General features: G+C 37.9%; 1 protein-coding gene across 1 annotated transcript in view; it reads right to left on the bottom strand.

Moving 5' to 3' along the window:
* TNFSF13B (TNF superfamily member 13b) overlaps nt 1-11,401 on the bottom strand; it is a 35,558-nt gene extending 24,157 nt beyond the window's left edge. The window contains exons 1-2 of the mRNA XM_049867605.1: nt 10,861-11,401; nt 10,675-10,762 (exon numbers count right to left, since the gene is read on the bottom strand). Of these exons, the coding sequence (XP_049723562.1) occupies nt 10,675-10,762; nt 10,861-11,211 (439 nt within the window). The 5' untranslated portion in view covers nt 11,212-11,401. The remainder of the gene's footprint in view (nt 1-10,674; nt 10,763-10,860) is intronic.
* Nucleotides 11,402-15,243: the final 3,842 nt, after the last annotated feature.

Below are 15,243 nucleotides of genomic sequence, written 5' to 3'. Positions count from 1 at the left end.
ACCATTACGCTTTGTACATACATCTATCCCAATACATTTCACAACACACAGTAAATGTTTATATAACTGCCTCCCTCCCTCGTCTATGAGTCACTTAACACTAAGGATCATCATTTAGGAATTTTCATAGATTCTGGCTTAAAAATATTTATTCGTGGAACAATTTAGGAAAGAAAATAGACATCATAACAGCGTTCAACTTATTCAAACAATTCTTAAAATCTCATTCCCTCAATCCTTACATTGAACTTTGTGGTACACGTTAAATCAAATTAAATTAACTCTTTAGGGTGAAGTGGTTCCACAAAATAAAACTATTGCCATGATTTGTGGACCTTCAAACAATAAAGCTTTGAGCCTATGGATATATAGAACATATTTTCCATAACAGATAATCCTTAGTAAGTTTTTGAAGTGTCATTCATGTAACTGTAATACTCCATAACATTTTTTAAAGTAAATGGTTGTGTAATATTTCCCTAAAATCCTTACTCTGTAATCCCAGAAGACACTTTAGTGCAGCAGATGGGAAAAGAGAAAAAGGCTGGGCGCTAACACAAGAGGCTTCATTGCTACTGCCAGATGCAACCCCTGTCTATCTCAGCCCAGTTGTAAGAGGGAAGAAGAGGAAAAGGAGGAGGGGAAAGTCTGCCCTGAGAAAAACTCTCCAACCGAACAGCACTTGCCAAAATCCGTGAATCTAGAAATTTAAAGGGATAACGTAAAGGTGTTTGCATGTTCTACCGCCTGCTAACACAAGGCCACTTCATGCATTTTTCCACTTCCTGTTACACTGCTGTTCCTGTAATCTCTTACCCAAATTGGTCTCATTCTTCAAAATCTAGCTCAGCTCTTCTCAGCCATGGTCTAGGTAATCTTTCAGTCTGTGATCTCCACTAACATTCTGTGATGCCATAACTTGATGTCCCACTCACTGGAAATAATAATTATATATAATATTACCGTGAACCTGTCCATGACCCACTACTTTTTCTCAAATCAGGTCTAACTTGAAAATTAAGCATGTACAAGTTGCATAATTGAAAAAAAAAAAATCACCGTTTATAGTCAATGGATAATGAATTCAAACCTTAGTTTTTCCATCAATTAGCTGTGTAACCATGAGATTGCCACTTTATTTCAAAATAATTTTCTTATTTGTATAATGGAAATAACAATAGCTACTTCATAGGGTTCTTGTGAGCGTCAATCGAAGTCATAATTTACAGCCCTGGTGAAGCAGTGGTTAAGAGCTATGGCTACTAGCCAAAAGGTCAGCAGTTCAAATACGCCAGTCGCTCCTTGGAAACCCTATGGGGCAGTTCTCCTCTGTCCTATAGGGTCGCTATGAGTTGGAATCAACTCCAAGGCAACGGGTTTAGTTTTTGTAAAATGTTGGGAGTTATGGAAATGTTATTTGATTGTTAATAAAATTTGTATAAAGCAAAAAAAAAAACACCCAGTTTCAGCAGAGTCAATTCCAACTCCTAGCAACTCTGTAGAACAGAGTACGAATACCCCACACGGTTTCCAAGGAACCACTGGTGGATTCAAACTGCCAACCTTTTGGTTAGCAGCCGAGCTCGTAATCACTGTGCCACCAGGGTCTAAAAATCTATGAATTTGTACAATATTGTTTAATTTCTCCAATTAAATTTTTAACATGTTGAGAACAGGCACCAACTATGTCTGGTCCTCAAAATTCTCAGCTAAAATGGAAATAATAATACCAAGCTAAAAGGATTGTTGAGAGGGTAGGTAAAATTATAAATCCACAGGGTCTAACACAGGGCTGGTACTGAGCCTGACAACTGTTCGTTTCTCTCTCCTCTTCCCTGTGTGTGATACAGGTCTTTATGCAGAGGGGTTAAATTTATTTTGATGGAAACCCTGTTTCTTCTTTAACTCTTCAGAAATGAGAATGCCCTTTGAAAGAAAATTTCATGACAACAAAAATCCAACTCTCAGTGCAGTTCTTTTAAGTACAAGTTGAGTTGTGAGAAGACTAATTAAACATTAATACTGTATTACCCTCTCACAGGGAATTATTAATAAGAACAATACATTCTCCAACATTATGAATTTGTTTTTTATCTACCTACCCATGTATGCAAATTAAAGAAAGCAGCTGAAAGTATAATTATCATCCATTCAAGGAATAGATAGGCTTAACTGCCACCCTATTTAAAATTGAAATCCATGTCCTTCTCCGTTTCTCACTCTTCATGCTCCTGGTAGTCTTAACTCTGTCCTAACATTACACTTTTTCAAATTATTTACCAGTTTACTTTTAAATTATGTTTATTGTTTATTTTCTGCGTCTCTCTCACACCACTGGGTTCTCACACCACACACACTCGTTGCCCTCAAGTCGATTCTGACTCATAGCGTCTCCCTACCTCACTAAAATACACTGTAGTCTCTGAATGGGCAGGACATTTTTATTTTTTTTTTGTCCTTTGATGAATACCGAACAATAAGAAAAATGTCTAGAATCCAGTAGGTGCTCATTAAAAATTTGTTGAAGCCATGAAAGAGACCCAATATCACTTTGGGCCATACTGACTGATTAATTTCCTAGCAGTTCAGTTTCCCAAAACTTCAAGCTTAACAAAAACAGTGTTCAAATATTTCATTGCCAGGTCATTATCTTCAACTTTAAATACTTTATTGAAAATTGAACAGAAGCCAGCTCTTGCAACACTGACAAGAGTTCCCCACTAGTGATGTAGGGAAAAGGAAAAATAGCATTCAGGAAAGATTCTGGTCAAAGGTTACCATGACAGAAGCCAGCTATTTCTGTTCCAGGAAGGAACACACCCTTACTGGATAAGAAGCTCAAATAAGCCTAATTTTGATACAAATTGGGTGGTTGAGTTCACATTGCACACTGTCAACACTCGTTTTACAGCCTTGTACGTCCCAGATGAACCAAAAATTCCAGTGAAGCAAAGTTTGGATGCCACACTCTTTTCAGACATCCCATCTTGCCTTGCAAAGGAGTTAGACTCTGGATTTCAAGAAATGGGACTCAAAAATGGTATTGATGTTTTTACTTTTAAGAATTTAAAAAAAGTTTACCTCAGAGAAATACTGTGTTATCCTATGAGGTGATAATTTCTGTCTACTATATTAAAAAAAAAAAAATGGGCCCCTGGTAGCACAGTGGTTAAGAGCTTGGCTGCTAACCAAAAGGTTGGCAGTTCAAATCCACCAGCTGCTCCTTGGAAACCCTATGGGGAACTTCTACTCTCTCTTATAGGGTCCCTATGAGTCAGAATCCACTTGACAGCAATGGGTTTGGGTGGCTTTTTTTTTAATTCAAAATCATGACTAAATAAAGAAATGCTAAATGCAACGTGTTATCCTAGATGGATGGAACAGACAAAGCACATTAGCAGAAAAACTGATGAAATCTAAATAAAATCTGGAGTTTAGTTAACAGCCACGCCCCAGGGTTGGTTTCTTGGTCGTGACAATATAATCATGGCAATTGAAGATGCTAATAGTAAGTGCAACTGGGGAAGGGGTGTATGGGAACTCTGTATTGTTTTTGTAATTTTCCTGTAATTCTGAAATTATTCCAAAATAAACCATTCATTTAAAATAATGGAGAAAAATGAAGAAGATTGGTCAACATCTTTACAATAATTATTAGGAAGATAAAATAAGGGCAACTTTTCACTCCTTTTTTATATTTCTTTGAATTGTTTATATTTTTGTCATTGTTTTACTGTTACAATCGAGACATACATAAAAACCATTATCAAAAAAATAAATTTTGTCTTCCTAAATACTAGAAAATACAGACTTTAGGTAGCTTTTACATTCCCCATTAAGTAGCATTACACAAAATATAAAAAGTTGCATGATTTTAAAGACCATACTTACTGGTCTGACAGAGACTGGAGAAACCCCAAGAGTACGGCCCCCAGGCACCCTTTTAACTCAGTACTGAAGTCACTCTTGAGGTTCACCCATCAGCCAAGGATTAGACAGGCCCATAAAACAAAACGAGACTAAAGGGGGACAGCAGCCCAGGGGCAAGGATGAAAAAGCAGGAGGGGACAGGAAAGCTGGTAATGGAGAGCCCAAGGTCGGGAAGGGAGAGTGTTGACATGCCATGGGAGTGGAAACCAATGTCACAAAACAATATGTGTATAAATTGTTTAATGAGAAAGTAATTTGCTCTATAAACCTTCATCTAAAGCACAATTTAAAAAAAAGGTCACATGATTTTATTAATAAACAGTTTTTGCTCAGTAGAGCCCATTTGAAAGAGTTAACTATCGATAGACTCTAAATTGTTTATCTTTAGACTCTTAAAATGAATAAAATTATGTTTAGGTGAGTGTTTAAAAGATAAATGATCATGATTTCATTTGTAAAGAAATTTTAATATGTAATTTTTAAGAAGTCATATTGCCTTAGTTGCTCTTAAAAATTGGGTAATACCGCCAAGCAAACTTACGAGCTTAAAAGTAGTTTTAGCTAATATGGCCTCTTTGGCAATTCTTTGATCCTGGATTTCCCCGAATTTCTGTTTGTTATATTATAATCAAAAATGACCTTATGAATTACATTAAGTTTAATAAGATTTAATTTGAAACACAAATTAAGAAAAACAAAACTGGAGCCAAAGCACTAAATCTTAAAATTCAAATAAAAGCGATGTTTACCCTTGGGATGATTGGGACTGGGATGGAGTAAGAAGGGGGCATGCGGACTGAGAGTAATACCCGCTACTTCATCATCTCTTCATCATCAGCTGTTCAGTTTGTGGCTCCTGATCAAACTGTACACTGAAGACACGTGCTCTTTATACCAAAAAAAAAAAACCCCAAACCCATTGCTCTTGAGTCAACGGTGACTCATAGGGACCCTATAGGACCAAGTAGACCTGCCCCACAGCATTTCCAAGGCTGTAATCTTTACAAAAGCAGACTACCACATCTTTCTCCCGCAGAGCGGCTGGTGAGTTCAAACTGCCAAATTTTTGGTTGGCAGCTGAGGGCTTTAACCATTGTACGACCAGAGTTCCTATGTGCACTTTACCATATACAAATAATGCTTTGATTAAAATTTAAAATATTAAATAAAATGAGAAAACCATGAAAGAAAGTTAAAGAGGTTTCTGCATATGGAAGCATCTGCGTGACTTTTCAGGGAGCCCAAGTCGTGCCTCAACCTGGTGAAACAAGGGGGCCTGAGGGAAGGTGTCCTACAACTGCTCACTGCCCCCTCAACTCTCCTGCCTTCCTGAAACTCTGGGTAAGGTCGAGCTCATTCTTTGACTTACTGGTTGTTCTAAATACCAAGTGAAAATATTTCATAAGATGGCCTGTGATCAAAACCAGGCAAATGAAGAAATATGGGAAAATTCAGAATAAAAATGGTGCCAAATCATCCCCAAACCATTCTAATTTACTTCATACTGAATCCAGATATGATCAACAGACATTTGTAGGCTACCAACAGTGTACAGATGCCATGAAGAATATAATAGAAGAAACAGGACCCAGAGCAAAGGAAATGTCTAACATTTAGTTGTACAGATAGGACTTAAACAAATGAAAAGATAACAACCTTCCTAAGTATACTGTATTTAATAAGTACCAAATGCTTATTTTTGACATAGTAATAACTTGCCATATGCAGATGACACAACCTTGCTTGCTGAAAGTGAAGAGGACTTGAAGCACTTACTGATGAAGATCAAAGACCACAGCTTTCAGTATGGATTACACCTCAACATAAAGAAAAAAATCCTCACAACTGGATCAATAAGCCACATCATGATAAATGGAGAAAAGATTGAAGTTGTCAAGGATTTCATTTTACTTGGATCCACAATCAACAGCCATGGAAGCAGCAGTCAAGAAATCAAACAACATGTTATTGCATTGAGCAAATCTGTTCCAAAAGACTTCTTTGAAGTGTTAAAAAAACAAAGACGTCAATTTGAGGATCGAGGTGCACCTGACTCAAGCCATGGTGTTTTCAATTGCCTCATTTGCATTTGAAAACTGGACAATAAATGAAGACTGAAGAAGAACTGATGTTTTTGAATTATGGTGTTGGCAAAGAATATTGAATATACCATGGGTTGCCAGCAGGCCGAGCAAATCTGTCTTGGACCAAGTACAACCAGAATAGCATACTCCTTAGAAAAGCGAGGATGGCGAGACTTTACCTCACATACTTTGGACATATTATCAGGAGAGACCAGTGCCTGGAGAAGGACATAATGCTTTATAGAGTTTCAGCTAAAAAGAGAAAGACCCTCAATGAGATGGGCTGATGCAGTGCCTGCAACGATTGCGAGGATGGCACAGGACCCGACGGTTCCTACAAACAACAGCGCTAAGCTGATGGCATATTGACACTGGGGATTAAATGTAGAAAGGATGGTATTTCAGAAAAAAATAGTCTATGATAATATCATTATTCTGTTAAGTATAAATCCACTAAATGAGTTGACATGGCTTTAAAATAAGCCTGATACCAAATGTTATATCATTTATTTAAAACTTTGCAAATTATTTCAGCAACTTCAGCAGCTATTTGAAAATGGTAAGATTCCATAACAGCAACCCAAACTAAAATATTTTTAAATGAATTATGAGAGAATAGTGAGAACTATATGAAGAAAACGACAATATCTTATCGGGGATTTTAAACTCAGATTTAATAGAGACATTATTAAACACATTCCCGGTTATGTAAACTAAACACTGTTTAGTTTGGAGTCAATTTATGGAGCTCTGGTGGTGCAGCGGTTACAGTGCTTGACTGTTAACTGAAGGGTTCGAGGTTTGACTCCACCAGCCTCTCTTGGAAACCCTATGGGGCAGTTCTACTCAGTCCTATAAGGTGGCTGTGAGGCAGAATCAACTCAAGTGCAAAGGGTTTGGTTTTTCGGTTTTTATCCAATTCCAGGGAAAATCCCAATGGCTCTAAAACATATTTGGAAAATTAATAAATTAGCTGAACATTTTGAAAGGAAAAGGTTTTTGAGTCTTACAAAGCATAAATTAGAACAATTGGAATGAAAGCAAAAATCAAAGAAAACGGAAAAAAAAAAAAAATTCCCATCATCAAAGGAAAAAAAAAAAAACCCACTAAGCAGAAAAAAAAAATTTCAAGTTTCAGACAAAATTCAGACAGGTCAGACAAACCACATAATACATAAACATTAATTTTGGAGAAGTAACAAAACACATTTTTTGCTCTACAAAAAGAAAGTGTCTAGCCTAGCACTCAAGCCATTTTGATTGACAGGGCATGACAGGTATTACCTGTCACTAAGATTCTCATCCTCAAAGCTTCCATCTTGGACTTAAGAATGCAAAAATCAAATATATACATAAAGTACATAAAAATTTACACATGTGTATATATGTGTGGGTGTGTATATACAGTATATAAAAAGCTTTGGTGTATGGTACAATGCACCAAAAAAGAAAAAAAAAAGCCAAAAGGGGCAATGAGTTAAATAGTAAAGTAACACACTAAACAATTAAAAAGCCAAAGCAGAAAATAGAGTAGACTATTAAAAACACCATGAAGGAGTATATTGTTAGCTTTAATTTATATGTAGAGAATACATAAAAGCTTCATAAAAAAATCTAAGGTAAACCTTAAAAATCACAATTGTGGTTACATCTGTGTTATGCAAATCTGAGTACAATTTCCTTTTTCCTGGTAGAATTTTTTGTCATTCTCCAAGCTTTCTATACACTGAAAATTATTTTGGGAAAATTTTTCATCAGCATGCAATTTTTACATGCCACAAAACGTAAGTAAATAAAATATGCACAGCAAAAATATTGGAAAAAACTTAAAAAATATTAACAGGATATTTTTGGTAGGTGACACTCTGGAAGTTTTTGATTTCTTACTCTATTATTCTTTCTTCTTCAATATGCTATAGCAGATTTCTTCTAGACTTCTTATAAGGACCTTAGATCCCCTTTAGAAAGGTCAAGGCAAGATTTATTTTTAAAACCAATATTTAGAGACGGGAAGTTTGAAGAAGATTGAGGAGCCCTGACTCTACAAAATATTGAATCTCATTATAATATGAAATTACTTAGAAGAATTAATGCAGATAAACAGAATAACAAATCAATAAAACACAGAGTCTGGAAATAGATTTGATTTATAAGAGAAACTTAATAAAATACAGTAAGCTTTCCAACACAAATTGGTTAAAAAGAATTAGTTATTAAGTTCATTGAGATATTTATCAGCAGTTTAGGAGGAGTAAGTTCATTGAGATATTTATCAGCAGTTTAGGGGGAGTAAAAAGAAGAAATGCAGAAGTTAACAGCCAGAATGGCATGACACTCCAAAATAAATGCCAGAAGGGCTAATGAGTTAAAAATCAAATAATAAAAAAGCCAGAGGAGAAAATATTAGTAGGACAGACTATTTAAGAGATCACAAAAGAATATTTTTAGCTTTAATGTCTCAGAGGAAATATTTACACCAAATTTTTGATAAACAATACGTCTAATATATAAATAGTTCATTCAAAACTGTAAAACATTAAGCCAGACAAATGGGGGAAGTTATAAAATCTGCAGAAGACAAAATTTGAAGTAATTAAAATATGTGGAAGGAAGTTCATTTTTGTTAGTAAGCAAACAAGTTAAAACAAATTTCAGATACTGTCGTACAACCACTAAACCAGAGAAAATAACTTTTAAAAGATAAAAATCTAGAAAGCATGTACAGAAAGCAGTGGATTAATTTGCTGTTACTTGCATTTACGACTCTTTTTGAAAGCAATGTGGCAATAGCTTGCAAGGGTGGTAAAGATCTTCATTCCCTGCAGCTCAGAAATTCCACGGTACCGAATTTATATTGAACATATAATTCTCAGAAGCATAATATATCTGCATAAAAATTTTAACATGTTCTGTCATAATAAAAAAATAAAAACAACCAGCATAACAACAACCAAAAAAAAAAAAAAAAAACCACTGCTGTTAAGTCGATTCTGACTCTAAAAAAATAAAAATAAAAACAACCATAGTAATAGTAGAATAAAAAATAAATTAATGTACATGTATGAGAATCACTTAGACATAGGGAAAAGTCCTATTGTATGATGATAAGTGAAAACAAAAAACATAAAACAGTATATATACATTATTATTTTTAACTTTGTAGAAAATATAGACGATAAAATATGAAAATAATTGACCTGTTAAAGTCACAACAGTGTCTGTGTTTCCTAGTTTAAAAGTGCTTAAATCCAAGTGTTAACTGATAATTGGCACAAAGGTATGATAATTAGGTACATAATGTTTTGATTTTATAAAATAAGGGAGAAATTTTTTCATGAGCAAGTCATAGAGTAAAAGAAGAAATAGATTTATAGTCAAAGCACTGTGTGTATGTGTGGGTGGGTGGGTGTGTGGGTGGGTGGGTGGGTGGGTGAGTGGGTGGATGGCTATGTAATAAAGAGTCCTTCCCTAGTCTACCACTGACTAGGTCTCTCACACACATTTCCTCACAAGAAAAAAAAGTAAATAAATAATTACATGTGTTTTGTTTACCCCACACAGTCACTGCGAGGGTTAAATGAAATAGTATGGGTGAAAACACCTCTTCTAATGCCTGCACATTCTAGGTGCACACACACACAAACACACACACACAAAAAACGTTCTTTCAACATCAAAGAGAGGTAATATCAGGGATTTGTTAACTTCCTAAATTGTAATATTAATACAATCCAGTACTCTTCCTTAACCTAGGAAGTAAAGGAACTAGGACTGATCACTTTAGTACTCCCTCCTGACTCTGAGATTTTATAAATCTATAAATCCTGTGGAACATAAAGAAAGACAAAAATCACAAAAGAACTATCACAAGAAAAGTATAAATGCATGCTCTCGGAAGGGCATACCTTAACAAAATGTTTTAAAATCAGTGTATATATACATATATGGAAGCCCTGGTGGCATAGTGGTTAAGTGCTATGGCTACTAACCAAGAGGTCAGCAGTTCGAATCCACCAAGCACTCCTTGGAAACTCTATGGAGCAGGTCTACTCTGTCCTATAGGGTCTCTATGAGTTGGAATCGACTCGACAGCAGTGGGTTTATATATATACCCACACACACAATATATAGGTACATATAATGTATATGTATACATGTATATATATAAATGTTTTAAAAATGAGAAACAAAATTAAAGCACAGACATACACGGCCTCCCACTGTATAACCTTCACCTGCTTTCAAATAGTACCCCTCAGGAAATGTTTGCCTTTAACAGAATGACTCAGGTAAACAAAACATAATTCTAAAGTGACATGAAGTGGAGAGATTTTATTTTTGGAGGGATGGGCGATGCTTCTGGCATAGGGGTGTAGTGTCTGTTTGAGGAAACTCTGCGTTCCTTGTTTTCTCCTCTGTGCTTCAAGTACAGCTCGGATAAATACTTCTGTAGACAAAACTCTGCTCATTGGAAGACAGAACACGCCGTGCACCCTATTAAATCTGCCCTTGCTAGGGCTTTGCTATCAAGCCGAGTCTGGTTTTAACAGAAATTGCATAGTCTCTATTTAAGAGGCTTGGAGAGATTAAGCACACCCCTGTACCCCCAAATCTGATGTTAACACCTAAACCAGTAAACGCATCTGTCCCCAAAACCTACCTGTTTCTTCTGGAGTCTGAACAGCACGCTTGCTCCTGCTGCTTTGACTGGAGTTGCTGTCTCCTGGGGCTGGTGGTGCAAAGATCTCCTATTGACAGAAAAACCCCAAGTTATTGAAAAGACGTCTGAGGTCAGGGAGAGGCAGCTGTGTAGGAAGATTTGGGGCTGCAGCTGCTGGTAACTCACTTGCAGTCCGGGGGTGTCAGCTGGAGTTTCCCTCAAAGCTGCCGTGGGGGCTCCTGCTTCTGCTTTGGGGGGTGCTGGCAGTTGCTCAGCTTGGTAGAACTGCAGTTTCGCCCGGAGGCTCAGCAGCTCTGCTTGCAGGGTGGCCACTCGGTAGAAAGACACCACTGTCAGGCAGGAGGAGAGCAGGGCCAGCAGCAAGGTCACTGACAGGAGCTTTCCGTCTTTAGAGAACCAAGCAGAGGGGCTTTCCTTGTGAGGGAGGATGGGAACACACTCCTTAAGTTTCATTTCTTCTCTTTTCGCAAGGCAAGAAGAAAGGAGTAACTGCTCCCTGTCTGTGCAGTCATCCATTTCGCTACTTGAGCTTTGAAGGTTAGGGCCTTCAGAGTAAGTGACCACAGGGAATGGATCATTTCCTGTTATCTGTGTTTGTTGATGTCCTACATTTAACACATCACAGAGCTTGACTCCCCCAAGCAGGAGAGTTCTCCTGAGTTTTCTTCTTTCTTCCCTTCTGCATCTCTGCCCCTACGGTACAATAGGTTTTACTGGCATTCACCCTTCTAATGGATTGCTCAATCAGTCTTCCTCATTTCAGTTTCAGTTTTTGTAAGAATTTTATTGGCATCTCAGAACACTCATACACAAACGGGCCCCTAAATCTACCAGCTAAACTTTGAGTTTGGATTGGGATATGCAAGAGATAACTTGTCAGATTATACACATGCTTAAGAAGCTCACCCCGGGCATTATGAGAGAACTGTGTTGGTTGGGGCCATGTGGCTTTGGAAGGAAGAGGAAAAATATCATAAAATGTTCCTGCTGGCGTAATAAAAGCAATTAATGTGAAGGTCAGATAAGCTAAGTGCTTGAGCAGTGGCTTGTCCTTACATGGGGTTATGGATTTATTAACAGTTGTCCACTACGAAGTAAAATGAAGGACCCTTGAAAGAGGAAAGAAAACCAGCTGGGTATTGTTCTGTTCTTCTTATTATAACAATGTAATCCAAAGAATGTGACTAACAAATTTTAGAAACCGATTTAGATTAGATGTGAGGGGGAATGCATTTTTAAAGGAAACCTACATATATATATATATTTTTTCCTTCTAAGGCTCCCTGGCTAGGTGATCAATGATCCATGCAATCTGACCTCCTGATAGGTCTCCTTCCACCTCTGCTTCGCAAGTTTCAAGTCCCAGCTCAGTCTGATACTGTTTTAAGATGAAGCTGGCCTTATCTCCAATTCCCAGTAGCTCAATGCCACCCTTACAATTCTTTCCTTAAAGTACACTAAAAAAATTAGCTACTAAAAAAAAACACTCAAACCAAACACATTGCTGTCGAGCACATTCCGACTCATTATCTACTAGGTACACGTCGTATTGACTCTGGCCCAATCTAACGCACATGAAAACGGTCCCGACTCAAACAAGAGACACTTTCCTTTCAAACTCACCTTATTGTCAGACATGGTGACGCTGCCCAAGACTATTGCGCCCATTCCAGTCCTGCCTTGTCTTGATCTCTGTTCCCTGTCCATTTCCCAGTTTCTGGCTGTTCTGTCCTCAGCACCTAATATTGATTCATCACTCAACAAATATCATTGAGCCCTTACCAAGCCCTGGGGTAGGCACTACCCCCCTGTATGCTAAGACCGCTAAGCCTTAACTCTATCTCATTCGCATTTCTATGCTGTTGTGAAGAAAAGAAAATTAATGTAGGGAAGGATTCGGATCCCTGAATCCAGGGTTCTAATCTTGGCTCTACCACTTATTCACCTTAGGCAAATTAAACGTTTTTGTGATTAAGCTTCCTCATCTGTAAAATCAGATAATAATGGTCACTCTCTCTTGGGATTGTAACTTAGGCACGGACAGCATTGAGGATGCAAAAACCTTTTCATTCATTTTTACTTCTTACTTTCAAAATATAAATGTAATATTTTTATTACAAATACTGCTGTAATAGGCATTTTTATATATGTCTCCTTGTAACATTTGAAAGAATTTCCAAAATAAATCCCTGATGTAGGGGAAACAAGGGCACCGGTGGTGCAGTGGTAAAGCACTCAGCTGCTGATTGAAATGTTGGTGGTTTGAGCCCACCAGTTGCTTTGTGGGAGACAGTTGTGTCAGTCTGCTCCCATAAAGATTACAGCCTTGGCCGTGGGGACCACAGTCTCAGGGAACATCTAGCTCAATTGGCATGGCATCGTTTATAAAGAAAATGTTCTACATTCTGCCTTGGTGAGTAGCGTCTGGGGTCTCAAAAGCCTGTGTGTGGCTACCTAGGATACTCCAATGGTCTCACCTCTTCGAGAGCAAGGAATAATGAAGAAAACTAAAGATACAAGGGAAAGATTAGTCCAAAGGACTAATGGGCCACATACATCTACCACAGCCTCCACCAGATTGAGTCCAGTGCAACGAGATGGGTGCCTGGCTACCACCACTGACTGCTCTAATGGGGATCACAATAGAGGGTCACAGACAGAGGTGGAGAAAAATCCAGAACAAAATTCTAACTCGGTAAGAAAAGACCAGACTTGCTGGCCTGACAGAGACTGGAGAAGCCCTGAGAGTATGGTCCCCAGGCACTCTTTCAGCTCAGTAATGAAGTCACTCCTGAGCTTCACCCTTCAGCCAAAGATTGGGCAGGCCCATAAAATAAAAGGAGACTAAAGGGGCACACCAGTCCAGAGGCAAGAGCTAGAAGGCAGGAAAGAACAGAAAAGCTGGTAATAGGGAACCCAACGTTGAGAAGGGAGAGTGTTGACAGGTCATGGGGTTGTTAACCAATGTCATAAAACAATGTGTGTACTACCTGTTTAATGAGAAACTAGTTTGTTCTGTAAACCTTCATCTAAAGTACGATAAAAAAAAAAAAATTACAGCCTTGGAAATCCTACGGGGCAATCCTACTCTGTCCTATAGGGTCCCTATGAGTCAGAAACTACTGGACGACAATGGGTTTGGTCAGGTTCAGGTGGGGTAAGCACACTTTCAGTCTTACCAATTTTCTCCAAGTTACCCTCCAATGTTTTCCCATTTCCTAGCTACCCTACTCTTGCACGATGTCATCAGACTTATTAGTTTTTACCTGTCTATTGGCATTGTTACTTATTCCCTTGGCTTCCACAAGTTCCAGAGATCTTGTTACTAACTTGGTGCCCCAAATAAGCTGTTCTCTAATTGTTCAGGTAGAAGTCTTCTTTTATCAGTATGTAAACTTTTTGGAGTCAGACATCACATAAAACAATTCTTTTGTCACAGTTCTTGTTTCTAGGTTAATCAGGGTGAGGCATATTGGATAACATTGTAATTAAAAAATAGAATTCATTTGAGCATTTTATTACACACTTCTGACTTGACACTCATTCAGGTTGTATTTATAAAACTCATTGCCGTCGAGTGGATTCTGACTTATGGCGACCCTATAGGACGGAGTTGAATTGCCGCATAGAGTTTCCAAGGAGCGCCTGGTAGATTTGAACTGCTGACCTTTTGGTTAGCAGTTGTAGCTCTTAACCGCTACGCTATCAGGTTTTCCATATATGTATAAATGCATATATATATATGTATATATACATACGTGTGTGTATATATATATATACACATACACATATATACATACGGAAGCCCTGGTGGCGCAGCGGTTAAGAACTTAGCTGTTAACCAAAAGGTCAGCAGCTCAGATCCACCAGCTGCTCCTTGGAAACTCTATGGGGTGGTTCTACACTGTCCTATAGGCTTGCTATGAGTTGAAATTGACTCGACAGCAACGGATTTGGGTTTATATATATATATATATGTATGTCTATATATCCACACGCATATAGATGGATACATATAGAACCAAAACTAGAAATGAATTCAGGATTCAAGGCAGTAACAGAAACCAGTTACTCTCTACTTTCCACTCATAAGCCATTGAGCCATTGTTTTTCTCTGTGAGTGGGTGCTCTCCCACTTCTGCCTGGCCAATCCTCTCCAGTAAAATTCTGAAGGAAAGTGAATTAATTTAATTGTATTAGAAAACTATGTTGCCCTCTTTTGCTCAATTTGGCAAATATCTTCCTGTGAAACCAACTCAAGAGAGGGCCATTGGCTGGCGTATGTTCAGGCCATTTTAAAACAAGTGCTTGGTTCAAGCAGTGGGCAGTTCTGCTCAAAGAATAGGCCAGTGCTCCTCTGATGGGAAGACGGCTGTGAAGCTCCCCCCTGAAGCAGACACTGGCAAGCTTGCCCTACAGTTTGCATGTCCTCTACAAAGATCACGCCATTAAATTTTCTCTAAAAGCAGTCAGAAAACTAAGGGGGCATTCATGCTCTCTTAAATTTCTCATTAGACAAACGAAAGGAAGCTATTACTCCCTGAATCA

The sequence above is a fragment of the Elephas maximus genome, chromosome 23, assembly GCF_024166365.1.
Source record: "Elephas maximus indicus isolate mEleMax1 chromosome 23, mEleMax1 primary haplotype, whole genome shotgun sequence".
Taxonomy (NCBI): domain Eukaryota; kingdom Metazoa; phylum Chordata; class Mammalia; order Proboscidea; family Elephantidae; genus Elephas; species Elephas maximus.
This window is presented reverse-complemented; position numbering and strand designations above follow the sequence as displayed.